The 25,444-nt window shown below is 45.5% G+C and overlaps 1 protein-coding gene across 4 annotated transcripts in view; it reads right to left on the bottom strand.

Moving 5' to 3' along the window:
* slc38a4 (solute carrier family 38 member 4) overlaps positions 1-25,444 on the bottom strand; it is a 93,016-nt gene that overhangs the window by 15,136 nt on the left and 52,436 nt on the right. For all 4 annotated transcript variants that reach the window (XM_078417291.1, XM_078417290.1, XM_078417289.1 and 1 more), the window contains exons 5-13: positions 20,142-20,215; positions 19,510-19,602; positions 18,389-18,470; positions 17,410-17,492; positions 16,084-16,142; positions 13,863-14,129; positions 13,675-13,754; positions 11,473-11,573; positions 10,681-10,805 (exon numbers count right to left, since the gene is read on the bottom strand). In XM_078417291.1, coding sequence (XP_078273417.1) covers positions 10,681-10,805; positions 11,473-11,573; positions 13,675-13,754; positions 13,863-14,129; positions 16,084-16,142; positions 17,410-17,492; positions 18,389-18,470; positions 19,510-19,602; positions 20,142-20,215 — 964 coding nt within the window. The remainder of the gene's footprint in view (positions 1-10,680; positions 10,806-11,472; positions 11,574-13,674; positions 13,755-13,862; positions 14,130-16,083; positions 16,143-17,409; positions 17,493-18,388; positions 18,471-19,509; positions 19,603-20,141; positions 20,216-25,444) is intronic.

Below are 25,444 nucleotides of genomic sequence, written 5' to 3'. Positions count from 1 at the left end.
CACATAACCTGTCCAAGTCACCCCGCAACCTCATAGCATCTTCCTCACAGTTCACACTACCACCCAGCTTTGTATCATCTGCAAATGTGCTAATGGTACTTTTAATCCCTTCATCCAAGTCATTAATGTATATCATAAGTAGCTGCGGTCCCAGCACCGAGCCTTGCGGTACCCCACTAGTTACTGCCTGCCATTCTGAAAGGGACCCATTTATCCCCACTCTTTGCTTTCTGTCTGTCAACCAATTTTCTATCCATGTCAGTACCCTACCTCCAATACCATGTGCTCTAATTTTGCCCACTAATCTCCTATGTGGAACCTTGTCAAAGGCTTTCTGAAAGTCAAGGTACACCACATCCACCGGCTCTCCCCTGTCAATTTTCATAGTTACATCCTCATTTCCAGATGCTAATTAACCTACATGGACCGAACGCAGGAAGGTAGGACTAGTGTAGCTGGGACATGTTGGCTGGTGTGGGCAAGTTGGGCCAAAGGGTCTGTTTCCACACTGTATCACTCTCTGACTCTACAAACATACACATCTTTGGAATGTGGAAGGAAACTGGAGAACCGGAGAAATCCCATGCAGTCACAGAGAGAACATTCAAAGTCGGTCCAGACAACACCTGTAGTCAGGATCAAACCAGTCTCTGGCGCTGTGTGGCAGAAACTCTACTACTACCCCTCCCCCCCCCCTTATATCCTTATGATAAAACTTACCCTAAAAGACCACGATTGACAGAATCTATTAGTATGCTAAAAATATAGCCAGAAGTTAGAGTGCTAAAGTCAATCATGGACAACCTCACCAAAAATTGTATCAAGAGGAAGTGATAGTTTAGCAGAAGATAGTCACAACATTCTGGAGTTAGTCAGCGGGACAGGCAGCATCTCTGGAAAGAAGGAACAGGTGACAGCACTAACATATACATTGACAGGTATATTGAATCAACTATGAATACACACATTGTTAAAATTAAAGCTGAAGTAAACACAAAAATAATCATGTCATCAGCACATGGACTTGGCTGATAGGAAATTCCCAAGCGGAAGTGAACCAGCAGAGGCCGCCAGTGTGTAAAACACGAGCCACGTCAGTGGGCAAACTGGCAAGAAGTCCAAGAAAGAGATCTGAAGAGTCAATGCCCTTCACACCTGTTGAATCAAACCAAAGTGAACACTCACAATAAGCACCAATTGGGGCAGGCCCACAGTCAGATTCATCCCACGATAAAATCAAACATCAGTTTATTTTTCCTTGAAGTCTTCAACGTACAAATAAACAAGGTAACACTAGTTCGATGCTAGTGGAAAATGAATGATACAATTACACCAGGTTTAAGGTCAAGGGAAACAGAGATCAATGTATTTCATCATTCACGGTTTAACAAAGGGTAGGAAATGTGCTCGACATTTTAGAAGCACAAGGTGCAGGAAACTTGAGGGAAGAGGGTGAAAATGAAGGGAAATGAATCTTGTCTCCCTCCCTGTTATATTAGATACTCAGTATTTAACCCTGGTGACGCCCATAACTGTACACAGTATTACAATGGGCAATGGCTTCACTGGCACCTGCCTTGCTTCTCGTTCAGCCACTCTCCTTTCATACTACAGTGGACTCACAATGATAAAGAGTCTGTCCATTCAACCTCTTGAGTATGCTGAATGTGTGATGTATTAACAATGTGTACATTATACTCCATTTTTGAGGGTTGGATCCAATGAAATAAAAATGTAAACCAGAGTTTACTGTACAGAAACTACGACACTGTGGGCTTAGCCTGTGCAGAAAAGGATTGATGTTTCCGCAACTCCTGTAAATTTCAGCCACTGCAGAGGGATTATTGAAGAGGGGAAAAATTGTTGAAGAGGGGAAAATTAATGACAATGATGTCTTCAACACTGCATGATGTGAATGAACAGAGCTACCCAACTCTAGTACATCCTGCTGCTGGTGAGATAAGCCAGTTCAAAGGCTGATCAGCTTATGATCACCTCAGGATGGAATTTATTGAATGCATCCATTTTGGAGAACACACTGTTCCTCTAAAAATCACTGCGGGCTACATGAAACCAAGCAGTAAACTCACCTGAACGATAATGTCAAGGTGTACTTCTACAAATTTCTAAGAATGTATTGTAACATTTGAGAAGTTTTCCCTCATTCTGCAATCAACACCAAACCAAAGAGCTGCAGTTTGGACATTTTACACGGGAGACGAGACTGGGGCTGATAGCGGAGAAAGGCTGCGGTCAGTTTACCAAGGGATGTCACAATCCGTGGGTCCCAAGATGGCCGCGGGACCTCGTGACCAGCCACAAAAGCAAAAACCCCACAGCCCAGTCTCTAGGTTTCTGCAAAGCCACGGCCAGAACAATGGATGGATATTGGCCATGCAGAAACCCGCGAAACCAGGTCGAAGTCCAGACACTGGGGCGCTGACATCAGCATACTCACAATGCCCCAAGCCGACCTACACAGTTAATCCCGTTAAGGGGGCACAATAGCCCATAGAAACCTACCTGGCAGGTGATGGGAAACCAGTTAAACCCATCACCTCTCAACGAGAAACAGATTAACAGACCGTCTAGCCATCACCGGTACCCCCGGACATAATGCAGATCAAAGAGAAATCTCGAAACCTATCTTTGAAACAGAGATCCCGAGATCTGGCGGGAGATAGGACGGGTCAGGATTAGTATAACTGGCCACGACTTTTGGGTTTTAAACTCATGCAAGGCAGAAGTCAGAGGACGCAACAAACGGCACGGAGAATGGAGACTCACCGAGAAAAGAACGGAGAACCGAGACTCACGGAAGGAACTCACGGAACAAGCATGACCCTCACGGAAAACAGCGGAGAAGCAGCACGAACAGCCAGTAACCCCAGTAATAGCCCCATGGTGAGCATGTACCCCGATCCTGCACATCCTGGACATAGTTTTAGTGTAGAGGGGAGGGTGGCTTAATTAATGTGGGTGTATAAGTAAATATGTGTTGGCCAATTTTGCGATGTGCCGTACGTTCCCCATCTTACAGTCGAGTATATGTCTTATAGAACTGTGCGTTTATAATTCAGAGTCAAAGTATTCATGTAATTCAGTATATGTCTTATAGAACTGTGCGTTTATAATTCAGAGTCAAAGTATTCATGTAATTCAGTATGTGTCTTATAGAACTGTGCGTTTATAATTCAGAGTCAAAGTAATCATGTAATTCAGTATGTGTCTTATAGAACTGTGCGTTTATAATTCAGAGTCAAAGTATTCATGTAATTCAGTATATGTCTTATAGAACTGTGTAAAAGCATTCATGTACAATAGTCCCAAGTGCACAATAAAAGCCTTTTCCGTTTAAACCCTGGTCTTCAAATGTGGTCTGGTTGAATTTTTCTGCACTATCAATGCTCCTGCATCTAAGTCCAGTGTCTAGAACCGTAGGGGGTGAGTGGGTCGAACCAATCACGGGGAACCAGTGTGCGCGGCCTGGTAGAGGGACGAGAGCAAGACACAGGGACCTTAGGTCGGGCGAAAGCTCGGCGCAGAAAACCCCTTACAGATAATGGCGACCACGAAGGGACACTGGCAGCAGGACGATAGTGTGCCAGAAAAGGATTTGAAAACTAGGGACGTAATGGACGAGCGCATTGCGGACTATGTCTTTAGCAAGGTGAATATCACCAAACAATGGATGTGTGTTTTATTAGAGGACAAGCGCCCACTGGATGCAGCGATCCGGTGGACGGCCAGCAAAGCCCACAAGAAATCTGTGGAAAAGGCGGTCTGGCTGACCTGCTACAAAAAGCAGGTCCAGCTCTTGGACCACGTGGTTGTGGCACAGGCAGCCCAGATCAGGGACCTTCTTGAGGAGGTAGAGGAGAAGGCTGTGGGTGGGCACCAATTGATTGAGGCTCTGGACTCTTTAAACAAGGAGCGCCGGGTCGTGACCAACCGCCACGAATCCAGGGTAGAGCTGATGGAGTGTCAGATCACTGAGGCTATGCTCAGTGAGGGCAGGCTCCGGGAGCAGTGCGCTTCCCTGAGCCACCAGCTGGAGACCCAGGAAGAGAACCTCAAGGGGGTTAGGGCAGCCTACAAAATGGTTTTAGAGGACAGGTCGGAAGGGGCTGACCACGGGGCCTGCCTGCAGGAGATAGAGGGTCTGAGGAGTGCTTTAAATAAAGCAAGCGGGCTGGTCTGTTTGATGAACCCCCCCGCGGGCCAGTCGCTGGCGGTTGCGAAGGTCCCGGTTCCGGTCCCCAGAAAGACCGTGGTGGCTTCGGCCCCCAGACTCCACAATTCCCCTAGCTACGAGGCATCCTGGGAAAGGGGTAGTGTAGGGGAGAGGGAGAGAGAGGAGCTCCCGGTCGAGGACTCGGCACTGGCGCCCATGTGCCCGGTCCTGGAAACCAGACGGGGACCCACCGCGCTGAATGGGGACGCCGGACCCATTCAGAGCGAGATCGTGGTGCCCCACAACTCCCAGCAGTTAAGAGCCATGATCGGACATGTAATTAAATTGTCCGAATCAGGGGACCCTTCGCTGCATTTTAGGGAGATAGAGCAAACCGCCGCAATCAACGGTTGCGACGAGGGAGAACGGGCAAAATTGTTGCTGTTCTCCCTGGACAGCTCGATCCTCCAATGCCTCTCAGATGAGAGTAAAAGAGGGACCAGGACCTACGATCTCCTACGGGACGAGGTCCTGGAAGTTTTGGGGATGGGCGATGAGGGTCCATTTGCCCGATTGGGGAAGACCCTCCAGATGGAGGGAGAACCCCCAAAGGTTTTTGCGGCGCGACTGTGGTCAGTGTACCAGAGCAGTTGCCCGCACGTCCCCGCGCGGGATGACCTGGTGGGGAATGGGAGAGCCCAGAAGCTCCGATGTTTGGTATCAAACAGCCTGGCGGCCGTCAGGGAGCAGGCGAAAGTCTGGTTTGATCCCACAAATAGTATGGAGGAGGCGGTTTTGGACCGTCTCACGGTAGGGTATAGAAACACCCGGAGTACGTCTACCCGACTCGTAAACGGGAAGGTGCACGTAGCGGAGGCTACTGCACCGGCCCAAAAGGGGTGGCGACAGGAGGGTAACCCTACCGCACAGTCCAAGTGTTTTAGGTGCGGTAAGGTGGGGCACTGGCAGAAGCATTGCAGGGTCCACATTAAGGGAGATAGGGTTGGCACCACCCAGCGCGCCGATGTCCCAGTTAAGCCCGAGATCATCGAAACGATGATCGAGGTGATGCGGTCCCTCATGGCCGCACAGGGGAAGGTGGCAGTCGCTACCGGCTCCCCGGGTGCGGGGGGGGGGGCACTGGACATTCCCCAATGACATCAGCCCGCGCAGCCCGCCTATCTGTGTCCTCTCCGCTACGATGCGTGGAAGAGGCCGCTTGTGGAGATGGTAGTGGAGAGGCAAAGGGGCAATTATCTGTTGGACACGGGGGCTTCATGCACCGTGGTCCACACAGAGGAACCCTTTGACTCTCCCCTGTCCACGGGGGTCCCTTTCGCACTGGCGGGGTTCACGGGGAAGGAACAGGCTGGCGCGCGTTCCATCCCGCTGTCCGTTCATTTGGGGGCACTCCGCACCACATGGGAGTGTATCCTGATGAAATGGACAGCAGGGGGTGGGAAGGGGATTAGGGGAAAAGGGACTCTGTGCACCATGAAGCCGCCCGAGGGTTACGACCTCGAGCGCATGGTGGCGGAGGTCCCGGCCGAACTGCAAGAGTGTGTGGGGAACAACCTGAACGCGTTTGCGACCCACAAACATGATTGTGGTAGGGTAGGTAGTTATAAGCCTGGAGCACAGGGGTCAACCACAGGGGCCAGCCCTGTGAGTGGGGACTCACAGCCAAGGATGAGGCAGGTCACGCAGACAGGCAAGGTTGCCTGCGTGAGGGGGGAGGACATTCTCCAGGAATGGAGAGTCTCGCGTTTTGGGTGGGATTCAGATGAGGAAGGGCCTGATCAGCTCGACCAGGGGCTGGATCCCATTACGGAGGAGGAGGAGTTGGAGGGGAACGACAGTAACGTTCTCGACTCAAGCACCAGGAAGGCGGGGGTAGCGGGCGGAGGCTCACCACCTGTAGATACAGGCAGGGTGAGGCCGGATGCCGCGGGTATACCCAGCACCAAGGGGGCAGAGCTGGATGAGGAGGGGCCAGGGTCGGCAGCTGCGGGGGGTACCCGAGCTGTGGCACGGCAGGAACCGGTCCTCAGCCAGGCTGTCCAGGGGGCAGTGTCTAAGGTGACTCTCCGTAGGTCTAGTAAGGAACCCCAACCTAGAAAGTTTTGGCCAGAGGTCAATCACGCCCCGAGGTACGGGAGCCAAGTGAGCAGGAAGGAGCTAACGTTTCAGAGGAGGTTTAGCCCCCGACAGGCAGCGACAGGCTGCGGAGGATCAAAGGTGGGAGACAGTGTGGTGCAGCCGCAGGAGACGACCCGCTGCAGCCCTGACAGGGATTAGCTGAGCCGCCCTGGGAAGGCGGCGCTGTATTATATTTTAGATTAGATAAGGATAAGGATAAAGTAAGATAGATAAGGATAAGTAATGTAGATAAGTTTTGTGGGGGTAGTTTTAGATAAAGTTGATGCGTCCAGGATGTGTGGGTGTGGGGTGCAGGCTGGGGGTCAAGAGACCCGCCCGCAGGGGCGTTAACAAAGCCAAGCGCTCCCCAAGAGGCTGGCTATACCATATTTTATCTGTTTTCTGGAGCGGAAGGAGGCACTCGTATGGTGGATCGTCGCCACGGCGATCGGATGTGGGTGGGCCTATCAGGGCCGCACCAAGGACATCATCGTCTACGGCTGCTCCGGGGACACGGCTCCCATCGCGACCGATGGGACTGGAAGGAGAGAAGCGGAGGAGACCGCAGTTTACTTTCATGAAGGCCGGTGGCTGGGGTGGCTGGGATCGAACTCTTCAGACTATTCCAGCACCTCAGGCTTTGCTTATCGGGACACTTCGTTATTGTGCCCGAGAGTCAAGATCATCGCCCAAAGGATAAGCGCCACCGTTGGCAAAAGGATCTGCCTGGTATGCACGGGGAAGGTCCCCGCGAGCAGGCGGTGGTGGCTGAGGAAAACAAGCAGGACAATGGCCAACTCCACTGTTGAGTGGGAGAGACTTGACAACAACACTCACAGGACTATTTCTGGGACTAAAGAACTGTTGAGTGTGTGTTGGGACAAATGGTGGGAACCGGATGAGGGGATCTAATATGTGTATGTGGGGTTCGAGGTATCGCTGCCCCACGGGCAACAGCATATTTTTCCACAGACAGTGGCAGGATGACGGTAAGGGGATGAGGTGGGATGTTAGCTCACGGGCTTGTGGGGTCCCCTTTTCCCCGATCCCGGTAAACGCCACTGAACTCATCACACGACCACGCACACCTCCCACAGTTCCACTGGCAGTAGCACAGGAGGGTGAGTGCCCAAAAACCACTAAGGGGCCCGGGAATGGCCTGGTACTGATACTGACTGACCAGGCATTGTACCAGGGGGTGCACTACGCGGTAGCCTCGGTGATCTTAAACCTCACCGAGGTGCGGTTGCCGGAATGGTGCCCCAGGAAAACTGAAAGACTGTACCAGGTGCTACTGACTATATTTACTATGTGTGAAATGTAAAGGAGGGCAGCGCCTCAATAACCGGGTATATAAAGGAGAATGGAGAGACCGTTACGTGCGGGTGGGCGAGCAGGACCCAGCCGCAAGCTGCTAGGAGGACGGGCCCCCTCCGAGTGAACTGTGTTTTGCATTGTCCGTTTTCAAAATTGTATAAAGAGTGATTGTGTTGAAGGAATGTACAAAATGTATCGTTTTGCTGTTTTCATGTCCTACATTAAAGCTGACACCAGTAGGAAGATGGCGGAGGCATCGGCCTGGGACAAGGTGTGAGTGTATAGGTAGACATGAAATGTAAATATTTGTAATATAGTTTTGCCCGGGACACGGACAGTATAGGTCAGCCAAAAAGATGGGGACTGTATGTTCCCAATGGAGCATTAGTTAGTTAAAACCTCAGGGGTCTGGATGTGGAGAATCGGGAAAACATTGCTCAACCACATTATTTAATTGATTCGATAAGCTGGGGTTATGCAAATCAACAGGAGGGACTGTAAGATTTGAGAAGTTTTCCCTCATTCTGCAATCAACACCAAACCAAAGAGCTGCAGTTTGGACATTTTACACGGGAGACTGGGGCTGATAGCGGAGAAAGGCTGCGGTCAGTTTACCAAGGGATGTCACAATCCGTGGGTCCCAAGATGGCCGCGGGACCTCGTGACCAGCCACAAAAGCAAAAACCCCACAGCCCAGTCTCTAGGTTTCTGCAAAGCCACGGCCAGAACAATGGATGGATATTGGCCGTGCAGAAACCCGCAAAACCAGGTCGAAGTCCAGACACTGGGGCGCTGACATCAGCATACTCACAATGCCCCAAGCCGACCTACACAGTTAATCCCGTTAAGGGGGCATAATAGCCCATAGAAACCTACCTGGCAGGTGATGGGAAACCAGTTAAACCCATCACCTCTCAACGAGAAACAGATTAACAGACCGTCTAGCCATCACCGGTACCCCCGGACATAACGCAGATCAAAGAGAAATTTCGAAACCTATCTTTGAAACAAAGAGATCCCGAGATCTGGCGGGAGATAGGACGGGTCAGGATTAGTATAACTGGCCACGACTTTTGGGTTTTAAACTCATGCAAGGCAGAAGTCAGAGGACGCAACAAACGGCACGGAGAACGGAGACTCACCGAGAAAAGAATGGAGAACGGAGACTCACCGAGAAGAACGGAAGGAAGAAACTCACGGAACAAGCACGACCCTCACGGAAAACAGCGGAGAAGCAGCACGAACAGCCAGTAACCCCAGTAATAGCCCCATGGTGAGCATGTACCCCGATCCTGCACATCCTGGACATAGTTTTAGTGTAGAGGGGAGTGTGGCTTAATTAATGTGGGTGTATAAGTAAATATGTGTTCGCCAATTTTGCGATGTGTCGTACGTTCCCCATCTTACAGTCGAGTATATGTCTTATAGAACTGTGCGTTTATAATTCAGAGTCAAAGTATTCATGTAATTCAGTATGTGTCTTATAGAACTGTGCGTTTATAATTCAGAGTCAAAGTATTCATGTAATTCAGTATATGTCTTATAGAACTGTGTAAAAGCATTCATGTACAATAGTCCCAAGTGCACAATAAAAGCCTTTTCCGTTTAAACCCTGGTCTTCAAATCTGGTCTGGTTGAATTTTTCTGCACTATCAACGCTCCTGCATCTAAGTCCAGTGTCTAGAACCGTAGGGGGTGAGTGGGTCGAACCACTCACGGGGAACCAGTGTGCGCGGCCTGGTCGAGGGACCAGAGCAAGGCACAGGGACCTTAGGTCGGGCGAAAGCTCGGCGCAGAAAACCCCTTACAGTATTAATAGGAACTCCACCTCTAACCTCTCCTTCAACTTCGAATATTGGTTTATTTCCATCACCAAAAGCCTGCTCAGCCTTACTGCCACTTACGGAAACTTGTTCCATAGCTTACATCAGACTGTTTATGTTACTTCATGGGTTTAAAACGGACAGTTGGCAATGAAAGGTTTCAGATGGCCTTTCTTCCATGAGTGTTGTTTACAGAAGACAGCTTACTGAGCACATTTTTTTTTCCCAGCACAGCAAACCATAGTTTATACCAGTGTACCCAACTTAGTTATTGCTATCAGAGAAGAGCTTTGTGTTTGGAGGTGGTTTGTGTTGGATGAAGGAGTTAGTTTGTTATTGTTCGAAGGATATAGTCAGCATTAATGCCCATTGTCAAATTGGCTCTGAACTAGTGGCTTCCTCAAACATTCCAGAGGACTAAGAGTCATCCACTTTGGCGCTGGCCTGAAATCACATAGGCCAGAATGGATAAGCACAATGATTTCCTTCCTTCAGGGACATTAAAAAATTGAATGCATTGTTACATCAGTCTGAAACGTCATGATCGCCACAGTCTGGACAGAGTATGTACATTCTCCGTGTGACCGGGTGGATTTTCCCCGGGTGCTCCGGTTTCCTCCCACAAAGACATACTGGTTTGTAGATTAATTGGCTGCTGTAAATTGTAAATTGTCTCAAGTGTGTAGGATGGTGCGCGTTTACGGGGTTATCGCTGGTCGACATGTAAGGGCCAAAGGGTCTGTTTCTGCGTTGTATCTCTAAAGTCTAAAGGGTGCTAATGTACATTTCCTTTCCCACCCCAGACATCCATCCACCCTCACACCCGACTGGGAAACGAGTTGCCATTTCCCAAATTATTTTCTTGATCTTTACACCTGACACACACAGATACCCTGCATTTAGATACAAGCTAGGGTCTCACTAATGATAAGATAATAGTGATGGACCAAGTTCACATTCTTTGAAGCATAGACACTACATATATGAATGCTTTAGACAAATCTGTCGGCTCCAACGTCCCTGGTCATCAGTGCTCGAAGAAAATTGCATTCTTGCCAGCCTAGATATGACGTAGCTGTGGTATCTTGTAGTGCAATCAACGGTAAAAGGATTGTGAAATTTTCTATGAATGTCAACCCAGGAACGTCTTTAAAAGGTAATTAAAAAAAAAAAAAGCGCACATCTATGTTTGAGAGTTCAGTTCCCAAGAGCCATGTTGTGACTTACCGGGAATAGCACAATGGGGACCGTCAGTGTGACAGCTACCAACACAGCCACGCGAACACACAAAATCAGGATATCAAATTGGTAGACTCTCGTGTAGGTATGCAGCAATTCAGTCTCAACTTGTCCTGTGCAGAGAAATAAAACACCAGCACAATTCATTTGGTCTGTATCTGGAGGGCAATAAACATTCAATTGTGTTAATTTACAACTGGCATGTTCAACATTTACTTTAGCTTAGGATACGGCATGGGAACACCAGTGTTGTAGTGCAACATTTTTTTAGGTGCCGGAGCTGTTACTGGTGCCAGAGCGGCCGCTGTTAAATTCCCCGCTGTTTATTTTGGCTTTTTTTTTACAGAGGTGTTGGAGCGGCACTCCCATGAGCCTCGGCAGCCCTGCACCTCTGGGAAACACGCACTTCGGTCCACCACCTCCATGCCAACCATTGATCATCCCCACACACTAAGGGCGATTTGCAGAGGCCAATTAACCTACAAACCCGCACATCTTTGGGATATGGGAGGAAACCAGAGCACCCGGAGGAAACCCACGCGGTCACCCAATGAAACTCCGCACACGGGCGGCGCCCGAGGTCAGGATCTAATGCAGTATTCTTGTGCAGTGAGTCAGCGGCTCCACCAGCTGCACACTGGGCTGCTGTGGTGCTGGCGTTAAATTGATTGAAATTACTAAAACTAAACATCATCAACGTCGCTGCATGTAAAGATAATCCAAGATGATCAAATGTAACACAGCAGACTTCACTTCAGCACTGCTTGCAACCTGACTCACCAAGAAAGGTCAGGTAGCCAAATAAAGCGGCCAGTAGATACATGATGAGCATTGCAGTAATCGACACGTTGGAGACATGTTGCATTTTCTTTTGCGATCGACTGGAAAACAGAACAGATTTTTTGTTTTTTCAACGTGTACCCTGATACAAAATAAAAGATTCCTGTTCCAGGGACTTACAACTAGCTATTCCCTGAACAGATTAGTTTAGTTTAGAGATACAGAGCCGAAACAGGCCCTTTGGCCCACCGAGTCCATGCCGACCATCAATCACCTGTACACTAGTTCTATGTTATCCCAGTTTCTCACCCACTCCCTACACATTAGAGGGATTCTAAGAGGTCAATTAACCTACAAACCCGCACGTTTTTGGGATGCGGTTATTCACTGAACAGATGTTGGAGGAACTCCAAATGCAAATTAAGGGAAATAATATCAGCTCCGCAGTAAATTGGCAATAAGACGAATTAACATCCTCGAGAGGGGTGTAGAGGAAACTAGTGAGGAAGTTACAGTGGCTGGAAAATTATAGTTACGAGGAAAGACTGGCTAGGCTGTGGTTGCTTCCTTTGGAACAGAGGAACGATCATATTAGATATCATATTACATCATAACAGCAAGAGGTTTAGATAGGCCAATCTGTTTGGCAGAAGGGTCCATAACTAAGGGGTGCAAATTGAAAGTTATTGGCAGACGGATGAAAGAAGAGCTAAGAAAAAAAAAAGTTACTCAACAAGAAGCAGAACCTGTATACTGTAGAAGCAGAAACTCACAATTATGTAAAATGAACATATTTTGCCATGTGGCATTGTAAGTAGCCAAGGGTGAACTCTGCAGGACAGATGGCATCTGTGGAGGGAAATGGACAAACAACTCTTTAGGTCTGGACCCGTCTTTAGGGAGAGGGTTCCTGACCCAAAATGTTCTGTCCATTCCCTCCACAGATGCTGCGTGACCTGCTGAGATCCTCTAGCACTTTGCATTTTGCATAAGATCCCAGCATCTGTGGCCTCTTGCATCCCCGCAGAAAGCGGCCATTTTGGCCCGTTGAGTCTAAGCTGGCCCACAGAGCAATCATATTCCTCCACTAATTTGCCCCATTACCTATTCTCTTAACATTGTCAACAACTTCACCTGGGTTCTATCTGTCAGCCACATAGCAGGGCAAGTTGCAGCGGCCTATTGGCCTACCAACCCACCCGTTTTCTGGGATGTGGGCAGAAACCAGAGTATAGAGGAACCCCATGTGGTCAGAGAAAGAACATGCAGAGCGTGCCACAGACAGAAGTTGGGTCAGGGCTGAACCCAGGTCACTGGCACTGTGAAGCTCCACTCTACTGGCTGCACCTCTCCACCAGCCAACTTGGATGAACACTTAAAGGGGGAAAGCCTACAGGGTCACAGAGCAACTGGTGAGAGATGGAATTAGTTCTGAAGTCTATTTTCTTCCCAGACATCAGGCAATTGGACCATCCTATTACCAACTAGATTTTAGATTTGTTTTTAGATTTAGAGATACAGCGCAGAAACAGGCCCTTCGGCCCACCGGGTCTGCGCCGACCAGCGATCCCCGCACATTAACACTATCCTACACCCACTAGGGACAATTCTTTTTTACATTTACCAAGCCAATTAACCTACAACCCTGTACGTCTTTGGAGTGTGGGAGGAAACCGAAGATCTCGGAGAAAACCCACGCAGGTCACGGGGAGAACGTACAAACCCCGCACAGACAGCACCCTTAGTCAGGATCGAACCTGAGTCTCCGGCGCTGCATTCGCTGTAAGGCAGCAACTCTACCGCTGCGCCACCGTGCCGCCCACGTCAGAGAGTGGTCCTGACCTCCCATCCACCTTATTAGACACCCCGACTATCTTTTATCAGATTTTATTAGACTTTATCTGGCACTAAACAACATTCCTTTCTCCTGCATCTGTTCACTGTGGACAGCTTGATTGTGATCATGTACAGTCTTTACGATAGCAGGCACCAAAAAAGCTTTCCACTCTACCTCAGAACACTAAACGAAACATTGACGCAGGAACACAATGATCTGAATAGATTCCTGTAAATTTATTAAAACAAAAGCAAAAACAACTAATGCACATTAACCATCCTTTAATATTTTTGTGCAGTTTTACTGGGCACCTTTACAATTATGTCAAGTCACAATCCTAAAAGCATCTGCAATGACGTCCTTACTCTTTAAGCTCACTGTAGATTGGCAGCACTTCAGGGTGACACACAAACGCAAAGGCCAAGATGGGAATGGTGTAGGCAGTCTAAAAATTAAGAAAGAAAATCTCATCAAATAGTCGCCCTGGCACCAAATCCCTTCTTAAATATCTTAAAAGCATTTTTCCCTTAAATACTATTAACCTTTGGCATACCTGTGAGTTGAATACAAAGTATTTTGGTTTGCACATGTCATCAACATCATGAGCATCATGACTGAAGCCATTAGTGTAGGTGTGAGAATCAACTTCGGTGTGTCCATTGATTAAGGACATCTTGAAGTCTACGTTTCCGTTAGTGGATTTGTTGAGTGCCATCGGATGCATTGCTCCAGCATGCCCCGTAGTGTTTTCCAGCGAGGTCAGATTTCCTGAATAGTACCCAGGCAATGGGCAGGGGATCTCAGACTTCTTGTATATTACCTGGAAGAATGGATTAATAGCTTCATTGTAGAAAGTTAACACTTTGTGCAAAAAGTGCAGTACAGACATAACTAATCTGCAGAACAATTCTTCAATACTGCAAGACAGAGGGAAACGACTCACTCGAACAGTCTGGACATGTCGGAGCATGCTCATGGCTAGCTGGCAAGGCCACAGAGACCGTCCAGGTGGATGCAATGCGCATGGCAGTGGGTTGTAGGATTTTGGGTCTGTGCACTGCAAAATGGATGCCCAGAATGTGCTGGAGGTCGGATGTACTAGAGGTCAGATATGAATGCACCCGACCTCTCTCTCTACACCTCTGAACTGAGAGCAGGGGTGTTCTTTTAAGTTGATGAGCTGAGGGGGTTGGTCATAGTTTGCAAGTGGTCCCTCAGCTTGGCACGAGCAACATGTGCCTTGCTACGCATTCATTTCAAAGAATCTAGCTTTCATTTAAAAGATAAGATGCAGCAAGATTTATATTTCAATGCAAATACATGTTTTTAATTATTTAAATTAATTAATTAATGCTCCACCATTCGATCATGACTGACCTATATCTCCCTCTGAACCCCATTGTCCTGCCCTCTCCCTGTAACCTTTTGGCACCCTTACTAACAAGAGCCTATCAATACCCAGTGATAACTGGCACTCTGGTGTCAGGACAATAGCCTCCTCTTGAATGTCACTAAAACAAAGGAGCTGATTGTGGACTTCAGAAGGGCTAAACATCCAAGGACGTACACGCCATTGGAGATAAATGGATCTACTGTGGATAGGGTGAGCAGTTTTAAATACTTGGGAGTCCGCATCACAGAGGATCTGACGTGGGCAACGCACATTGCCGCACTGGTGGGTAAGGCTAAGTAGCGCCTTTACCACCTTAGACAATTGAGGAAATTCAGAGTGTCTCTGAGGATCCTTCATTGCTTCTACTCTGGGGCTGTAGAGAGCATCCTGTCCGGCAACATTACAGTCTGGTTTGGGAACAGCTCTGCCCAGGATAGGATGGCCCTGCAGAGAGTAGTGCGTTCGGCAGAACGCACCATGGGAACTACACTCGTCCCCCTGCAGGACCTATACATCAGGAGGTGCAGATCCAGAGCAAGCAAGATCATGAGGGACCCCTGTCACCCCAGTAACGGACTGTTCCAGATGCTACGATCAGGCAAACGTCTCCGCTGTCACGCTGCGAAAACGGAGAGGATGAGACGGAGCTTCTTCCCACAGACCATCAGGACTGTCAACTTTTATAACCCCAGAGACTACATTTTTGTCGACACTAATAGTAACTTATTAACTTTATTTATATGCTGTAACTGTAATTCTTTTTTGTGCACAACCCGCAGGCATTGCCACTTTCATTTCACTGCACATCGTGTATGTGTATGTGACAAATAAATTTGACTTGACTTGAACAGTTTTCTGCTCAGCCTAGTACAAATGTGGGGCTGAATGGACATTAGCAGCAGTTAAAACTGAACCCGTGCCGTAACAAAACGTCGTAAACAGCCACTTATGGTCATGACTTATCAGAACGTTACATTCCTCTGCCTGAGATACTCAGATACGAGGATGAGTTTGGGTTATCCCTACCTCATATTCCATCTTATAGATAAATGGTATTTTCTGGGAAAAAGATCATTGCTTAGTTTAGTTTAGTTTATTTGTCATTCCACTCCTTACAGATCATGCAACGAATGGGACGAAACAGAGTGCCTCCGGGGGCCATAGTGCAATACAAATGCAAAACATATAGACAGGGGATGACAGTGCAGTACAATACGATACAGTGCAATACAATTAGACAGTGCAATACAATACAATACATATAGACAGGGGATTAAAGCATGTAAACGGTAAAAGGTAAATTAGATAAATGTGCAGATTGATTGATTAATACAAAGCTTGGTGCTGTTCCAACAGCCTTATATAACCTGCCCATACTCACAACGCCAACGAAGAAGACCATACACAAAAGAGAAAATCCACTTGTGTATCCAAGGTACCCTGTTCAGAAGATGGAAACTATTAGTTAATTAAACAATGTGTTTTGGTTTGATAGCATGGATAACCATATTTTGAATCAACATCGCATAATCGACATTTTTCTCGCATTTATGACCAGTAAAAAATATATATATATTGTTTCCCTGTGCTCTGGATAAGTCACATTACGTGAAATTATATTGAATTTGTAACAGGCAGAAAACGCTTCTGGCCCAACCAGGCATCAATTCCCCATGTGGACTTCCATGTGATTCTCATCGGCATGATCTTACATTCCCTTTTCCTTCCTAAACTTACCTAACCTCCCCTGAAATTCATTCACATCATTGCATTCAATCACTGCGTGGATATATAACTTCCTACTGGATTCTCTATTTTACTTCTTAACAATTGGGTGGCACATTGGCACAGCGGTAGAGTTGCTGCCTTACAGTGCCGGAGACCTGGGTTCAATCCTGACTATGAGCGCTGCCTGCACGGAGTTTGCACGTTCTCTCTGTGACCACGTGGGTTTTCTCCGGGTGCTTGGGTTTCACATTCCAAAGATGCAGAGGTTTTACAACTTAATTGGCTTTGGTAAAATTGTAAATTGTAAATTGTCCCTAGCGTGTACGATAGTGTTAGTGTATGGGGTGATTGCTGGTCAGCATGGACTCAGTGGGCTGAAGGGCCTGTTTCCACCCTGTATCCCTCAAGTCTAAATTATCTGAAACTAAAGACTTACAACTATGCTCAGTTTCACAGACAGAAACACACTTGCTCCGTCTCTTTCTTTTCCTCTCTGGCAAGATCTTTCATTGATCACCGATTATCCTTCTCTTTTAAATCATCCTGTAACATACAATAATTATTTTAATTCTAAGAAAATTGGTTATAAAAAATATGGATTTTGGTACCCATTTTGAGGTGGAACAAAATGCAGTAATGATTTAATCTCTGAACTCTGCTACTGCTAGTTTGTTGAGGGGTTATTATCATTAAGATCTGAATCATCAAATGTCGACATGATATCATTTAGGAAGTGGTAATTTTTGATTGCCGTACAAGGGAAAGACAATACTTGTGATAATGTGAAGATAATATTTTAATGTCACACAGCAGACAAACACAAATTGGTTTTTGAAAACACGAAGAAACATCGTACTCTATTTCACAAGATGCTGACAGATCAATTTAACATTTGTTGCAATACAGCCAACACATCCTGCAGAATAAAACCTTGCTGCATTACCACTAGATTAGTTGGAGTATCAGAAAAATGGCTTACCCAGATTTTTCAAAAAAGTCAGAGGCAGGATGAGGCACAGTGATACAATTACAACAAGGTAATTGCCATTTGTATACCACTGCCTGAAAGAGACATTATTATATCATTATAAACTTCCTGCATATAAATTAAACATTTTCACCTATCAAATCCTTATTTACATTTTTCCTACAAAAAAAATGTCAGATCCATGACCAACTTCAGGCTCCCTGGATGCTCAGACGATAAACGTGCAGGAAATGACCGTATATTTAGTGGAATGGGCCATCTGCTTAGGTTAGTGGCCAGGGACAAGGGAGAGTGAAGCAGCCAAACAGACACACAGTGAAGAAAAGGTATAGGTGACGTTTCAGGTCCAGACCCTTCTTCAGATCCGAAAGGTCACCTATTCCTTTTCGCCAGAGATGCTGTCTGACCAGCGGAGTTACTCCAGCTATCTTCGGTTTAAACCAGCACCTACAGGTTCCTTCCGACAGAAGGAGACACTGTGGTCAGGAATGTGGGAGCCTCAATCTTTGCAGATAATCTAGTGGGAGAGCTGAGATTTTTCGAGCTTGTTTGGTTGGGATTTGTACAGGAAGCCAGCCAAGGGGTGAAACCACACAAGAATGAAGCAGTGGACAGCATATTGACAAGAATAACACTATTCCCTGCAGGGTGAAGCAGGAATCCAGAAGGATGTGCTGCCTCTCCTATGCTGCCTCTCCTATCCTGTGGCAGACTGCTGACTCACAGCGCCAGAAACCCGTGTTCGATCCTGACTACAGGTGCTCTCTGTGTGGAGTTTGTACGTTCTCCCCAGGACCGTGTGGGTTTCAACTGGTTTACGCCCACATTCCAAAAACGTGCAGTATCGTAGGTTAATTGGATTTCGTAAATTGCCTCTCATGTGTAGGATGCTGCACTATTCCATGTATGGTACTGCATTTGAAAATCACTTATAACAAAATCTTTCTCATTTTTAAGCCAAGATACATACCCACTGACCTCTTCAATTCCCATAAATGCACGGATAACTTCTGGTAGTTCATATTTCACAATGAATAAATAACTTGACATGGCTGTAATAGGAATGGTTTCATCAGTGTACAATACATTCAATTCAATTTCAGCAAAAATAAAAAAGAGTGCCAAGCAGTTTGAGAATTGCAGGATAATTCTGCTCTACTTTGTAGGGGCAAAGGGTAGTATTTTCATAGTATATTTCTACTGCATTCTGCTACTTTGTGGAAAATTCAATGCGTAGCATTATTATTTTCTTAACAGGGAGGACTGGGACATAGTCATCTGAGGCAGAGCAGCATCTTACCGCTATTAATGGGAGAACACCTTCAGGGAGAAGAAAAAGAGTTCTAAAATAGCCCAAAGCAAGAAAATAAATATATACTGGGGGATCTCTGAAAGACATAGTCATATTTAATGCATAAGATAATCACACTTCAACCTGGTAATTCCCACCTGATTCAGAACTCCTGGGGCAGGATTGTATTTGCAAGTAATTGCATAAAATACCCAGGGGGAAGATGCAATGGAATGTCAAGCACACTGAAACAATGGAACAGACGTTTTATTTTTTTAGACTGAGGCCCACAGGAATTATATTTTTCTGGCTTGTGACAAATATGAATTGGGCAGAACAGAACACACACTGCAAAGGAAATGTGCAGAATTTTCCATCAATTATGTGCAGAAAATCAGACACTTTGATCCAAAAATGTTGGAGACAAGGAAAATCTGTCAATTGGAATTACTCATTCCAATAGTGTTTAGAAATCAAAAGTGATATCTAAATAGAAACATCTGAACTATCATTCCTGCGTTCTTTACAGTTAACGTTCAGACCTTTTCCAGAAAATGTAGGACATCACAGAAACTTATAATCATTAAATCAGAGTATAAACATAATCTGCGACAGTTTACAATATTGACAACATATGTTTTAAAAAAACCTATATAGCATTTTAATCTAGAAAATTAACAGATATCCAGAAATGTAGTGGTTAGTCCTCGGTTAAAAATAAGAGAATAAACAATAAGGCGTTTGGATAATCATTAAAAATACATATCATATTGAAATTTATTTTTTCCAAGAGTCAATACCTCCAATATTTTGCAATGTGATACAGCCGAAAGCTGTAATTTTCCCAGGCCACCCAAATGCTCGCTCTCCTAATTTCACGTAAATCAAAGAGCCTATTTTAAAACAAAAAAACATTAAAGTTAAACAAAGTGATAATCATAATTGTATGGCTTTTATTGAGTTGGGATGTGACTTGGGCGGTAGTTTAAAATGAGCGACACCAAATCAATCTCTCACCTATGATCTTTGGCTTATCACAAAATGCTGGAGTAACTCAGCGGGTCAGGCAGCATCTCTGGAGAGAAGGAATGGGTGACGTTTCGGGTCGAGACCCTTCTTTAGACATCAGTCTGAAGAAGGGTCTCGACCCGAAACGTCATCCATTCCTTCTCTCCAGAGATGCTGCCTGACCCGCTGAGTTACTCCAGCATTTTGTGATACCTTCGATTTGTAGCAGCATCTGCATTATTTTCCTACACAACTAAGATCTTTGGCTAATATTCTTTCTACTATTACTTCTGAAATTAATCTACGTTACTCATTGTGGGACCATTTCAATATGCCATTTAGTACAGACAGCTGTGGTGAAATGCCACATTCATAACTCTGTTATTAAATGCCTTCTGTAACATTCAGTAAGGCACTCACATACCTCCTTCCTTTGCAGTCTTTAGTAAGAGGTGAACAGAATACAGGGATAAAATTGCCACTCCAAGTAATAGGATCCTGTAAAAGCAAAAGAAGATTTACAAAAAAATGTTCAATATTACTATGTCTCTATAAATATGGCTTATATCAAATATTATTTTCTGTAAAGCTAGTAAACAATTTACAGAGTACTGATTTTTATTTCCTAAATGTGTTCATTGAATACAAAATGTCCGTTTATATAATCATTAACAATATCATCATGTTCATACGCATAGAAGCAGAATTAAACCATTCGGCCCATCGAGTCTGCTCTGCCCTTCGATGATGGCCGATCTATTTTTCCCTCTCAACCTCATTCTCCTGCCTTCTCCCCACAGCTTTTGACACACTTACTAATCAAGAACCTATTAATCTCAGCTTTAAAGATACCCAATGACTTGGACTCCACTGCCATTTGGAGCAATGAATTCCACAGATTCACCACCTCTGGCTAGAGAAAATCCTCCTTGTCCCTATTTTAAACGTGTATTCTTTTATTCCGAGGCTGTGCCCTCTGGTCCTAGATTCTCCCGCTACTGGAAACTTCCTCTCCATCCACACTAGCTAGGCCTTCCAAAGAGATAAGCATCAGCATTGCTTGTCTAAGTAACAGGAAAGGAGTCAGAAAATGTCACAGTCAGGATCTGTGCCAAACTGAAGGAGCAGTAACTAACTGCAAGTTTTCTTATCTTTCTGTCCTTCAGGACTGCTGGTTACATTATAGAAAACTAGTCAATACCAGCAGCAGCTTAGGCATCACAAGCTTTCATGAGTGTAAATTATTTCTCCAAACTAGGTCATAAATGACGCTGTTCAATATTGGCCATTTGGTCGAACTGATGTAATGTTTACGAAGATCCCAGACATTCCCTTTGCTAATTTAAGTGTCGAGGATTCTTAAATTACTCCCAGATCAATATTTTTGACACCAATTGGATTTGCCAACTGTATTTTTACTTACTGTTTCTCTATTTTATTTCATTGATCCATAAAAATAATTCAATTTTAATGACACATTCCAAATACTCCAGTTTGTCTTGACTGTTTATGGCTATATCTGGTGTTACAAGGTGGGGCTGCATCAGATCATTATTTTACTTGTGTTCTTGCATTTACCTTTATTTTAAATGGATGGAGTTTAGTTTAGTTTAATTTAGAGATACAGCGTGGAAACAGGCCCTTCGGCCCACTGATTCCATGCCAACCATCGTACACCCATACACTATTTCCATGTTAGCCCACTTTCACAACCTACATACTGGGAACAATTTACAAGCCGGTTGACCTACAAACCTGCACATCTTTGGAGTGTGGGAGGAAACCAGAGCACCCGGAGAAAACAGGGAGAACTGGTAACAGGAAGGTCAAACAAACCCCGTACAGAGAGCACCCATAGTCAGGATCAAACCCGGGTCTCTGGCGCTGTAAGGCAGCAACTCTACCGCTGCGCCACTGTGCCATCCCACCGTGGTTGACTGAATCAATAAATCTCAAAATATTACAATATTTGTTCATAAGTCATGAAAGCTGTTGATTTTCCAGTCTGTTTATTAACACCAAAGAATTACTTGAAATCTGACAAATATAATCAAAGACTAAATTATATTTGCGGAGGATTATTCAAAACCCCAACAAAACCCGACACAATGGTGCCACCGCTGAGGGTGGCTCAGTGGTAGAGCTGCTATCTCACAGTGCCAGAGATAGAAACATAGAGAATAGGTGCAGGAGTAGGCCATTCGGCCCTTCGAGCCTGCATCGCCATTCAATATGATCATGGCTGATCATCCAAGGATCAGGGTTTGATCCTGACAATGGGTGCTAGCTGCACAAAGTTTCTATGTTCTCCCTGCGACTGCGTGGGTTTTCTCTGGGTGCTCCTATTTTCTCCCACATTCCAAAGACTCGCAGGATTGTAGTTTAATTGACTTCTGTATTTTGCCCCTAGTGTGTTGGATGAGAATGCAGGTGTCAGGGATTATGGGGAGAAGGCAGAAAATGTGGTTAGGAGGGAGAGATAGATCAGCCATGATTGAATGGCGGAGTAGGCTTGATGGGCCGAATGGATTAATTCAGCTCCTATCACTTATAAGCTTATGATAACATTGAACTTGTGCATGGGTGATCGATGGTCGGCATGGACGATGGGCAAAGGGCTGTTTCCATGCTGTATCTCTTAACTAAACTAAAACTTAACACTTTAAAATATAAAGTCAAGTTTCAGTCCAGTTTAGATACAGCGCAGAAGAGGCCCTTCAGCCTACTGAGTCCGTGCCGACCAACAATCATCCCGTACACAAGTTCTATCGTACACACTAGGGACAATTCACAATTTTACCAATGCTAATTAACCTATAAACCTGTACGTCTTTGGAATGTGGTAGGAAACTAGAGCACCCTGAGAATACCCACACGGTCACCAGGGAGAACGTACAAACTTTGCACAGGCAGCACCTGTAGTCAGCATTGAACCCGGGTCTCTGTAAGGCAGCAACTCTACCTCTGCGCCACCGTGCCATCACTCTGGAGAGTTGGATTTTTTTTAAACCATGTTAGAAAACATAGAAATATAGGTGCAGGAATAGGCCATTTGGCCCTTCGAGCCAGCACTGCCATTCAATATGGTCATGGCTGATCATCTAAAATCAGTACTCCGTTCCTGCTTTTTCCCTATAACCCTTGATTCCTTTAGCCGTAAGAGCTAAATCTAACTCTCTCTTGAAAACATCCAGTAAATTGATATCCACTGCCTTCTGTGCCAAATAATTCCACAGATTCAAAACTCTCTGGGTGAAAAGGCTTTTCCTCATCTTAGTCCTAAATGGCCTACCCCTTATTCTTAAACTGTGACCCCTGGTTCTGGACTCCCCCAACATCAGGAACATTCTTCCTGCAGCAGGCCTGTCTAATCCCTTAAGAATTTTATATGTTTTTATAAGATCCCCTCTCATCCTAAATTCCAGTGAATATAAACCCAGTCGACCCATTCTTTCATCATATGTCAGTCTCGCCATCCCGGGAATTAACCTGGTGAACCTACGCTACACTCCCTCAATAGCAATAATGGCAATCAAAATAGGAGAGCAAAATTGCACACAATACTCCAGGTGCGGTCTCACCAGGGCCCTGTACAACTGCAGTAGGACCTCCTTGCTCCTGAACTCAAATCCTCTCGCAATGAAGGCCAACTTGCCATTAGCTTTCTACACTGCCTGCTGTACCTGCATGTTGTTGGTGTTTAGGATTTGTTTGTTTTTGTCTAATATCTGCTCAACTGCAAAACTATAAAACCGATTTGAGAATGTTCTGTTTTTCAACAAATCTATTAAGCTTATATTTAAACGATTGCATATCAAATCAATAATATTTTGATCTGCTTCTAATACTTAAATTAATCATTCTGTATGCCGATATACACAAATTTCCGAGCGTTTTGCGGATATAGGAAATATAACGATTCATAATGCTTTCATATATATTTAGAAAGACTAGCTTGGACTGACCCTGGAGTGCTCTGATATTCAGTAATATAATCGCGGATCTCTTTATAGAAACGTCCATCAGCTGCCACTGATGATCAAGAGGTGCCATCTAATGTTGTGCAGGATTGCTGACTGTGCCATTTCTTATTTCCATTCCTCGCCTGTCCCACACAGCATCTGCTCGCTACTTTTCAGAAAGAGAATAACCTTCATAATACTTGAAGCAGTTCTAACCAAGAAGTATAATCTTGCCAGCACCATCGTTCACACCACCCTTAGATATGATGAGATTTATTTGTCAGATCCCATTGTCCAATGGTAAACATTTTCTGACCAGGATCCCTCTCTACCCACAGAGCAAACAACAAATGGTTGGAGGTTATGAGTGGGTCAGCCAGAGGAAAACAAACAGACGAGACTTTGGGTCAGATCGCTTCTGATCCATATTGTTGTCAGCCCATTCCCTTCCACAGATGCTGCCTGCCTCAGTGAGATCCTCCTGATACCAGCATCTAAAGTCTTGTGCTTCTCACTCTACCCACGGATCCTACCTGCTTAGATTAACATCCTCTCGTTGTGGAGGACTGGGTACCTTTTTTTTAGATACAGTGTGGAAACAGACCTTTCGGCACACCGAGTCGCTGCCGACCAGTGGTCACCACACACACAAGCATTATCCTACATACAAGGGACAATTTACAAATTGCAGAAGCCAATGAACCTACAAACCAGCACATTTTTGGAATGTGGGAGGAAATCGGAGCACCCGGAGAAAACCCACACGGTTACAGGGAGAACGTACGAACTCCTTATAGACAGCACCCGCAGTCAGGATCAAACCCGGGTCTCTGGCGCTGTGAGGCAGCAACTCTACTGCTGCGCCACCGTGCTGCCCAAAAGGTTGAGCCCCTCCCCGCTCCCACCAATATCTCAGAAACATCCCACAGGCTCGATCTTCTGACAGGCAGTATAAATGCCCACGATCATCACGAGTTGCTGCCTCACAGCGCTAGAGACCCTGGTTTGACTACAGATGCTGCTTGTATGGAGATTGTACGTTCTCCCTGCATGGGTTTTCTCCAGGAGCTCTGGGAATAAAAATCTTGGTCTTTATTTCAAAGAAAAGCAAACAAGTTATTCCCTGAGCTCTGGGCAACATTTATTCCTCAACCACCATCACCAAAGCAGATCATATCGCAGAATTATCGATCTTATTTCCTACATTGACAAATTCTTCTGACATTTTCAAGTACCCTACTACCACTGAAATATGTCGTGGTCACGTGGCTGACATATTTCATTGATGACAGAGCATTTGAACTATCATGAAATTTACTACATATTTCTCTTTATCCTAGGGACAAACTAGCACAGGTCCAAGATATTCCATGATTCTACTTCTCTAGGACATCCAGTTTTACGAGTCACAGAGTCATTCAGTCATACAACATGGAAACAGGTCCTTCGGCCCAACTTGCCCATGCTGACAAACATGAACAAAGAGGAAGTGATTGAACTTTATTACCATCCATCACAGTGAGGAATGTGGAATCCGCTGTGGTGGATGTTTATGTGAAATTTTATTTTATGTGGCTGTGTGTCTTGTTGCTTTTCACTTAGTATGGCTGTTTGGTAACTCAAATTTCCCTGTACCTTAATTGGTACATGTGACAATACATTGATCTTGAAATCTTGAATGTGATTGTGGAGAAATAGCCTCAGAATAAAAGGACATACCTTTGGAAAGGATTTGAGGAGGAATTTCTCTAGTCAGGGCGGTGAA

Source organism: Rhinoraja longicauda, chromosome 20, assembly GCF_053455715.1.
Source record: "Rhinoraja longicauda isolate Sanriku21f chromosome 20, sRhiLon1.1, whole genome shotgun sequence".
Classification (NCBI taxonomy): Eukaryota; Metazoa; Chordata; class Chondrichthyes; order Rajiformes; family Arhynchobatidae; genus Rhinoraja; species Rhinoraja longicauda.
This window is presented reverse-complemented; position numbering and strand designations above follow the sequence as displayed.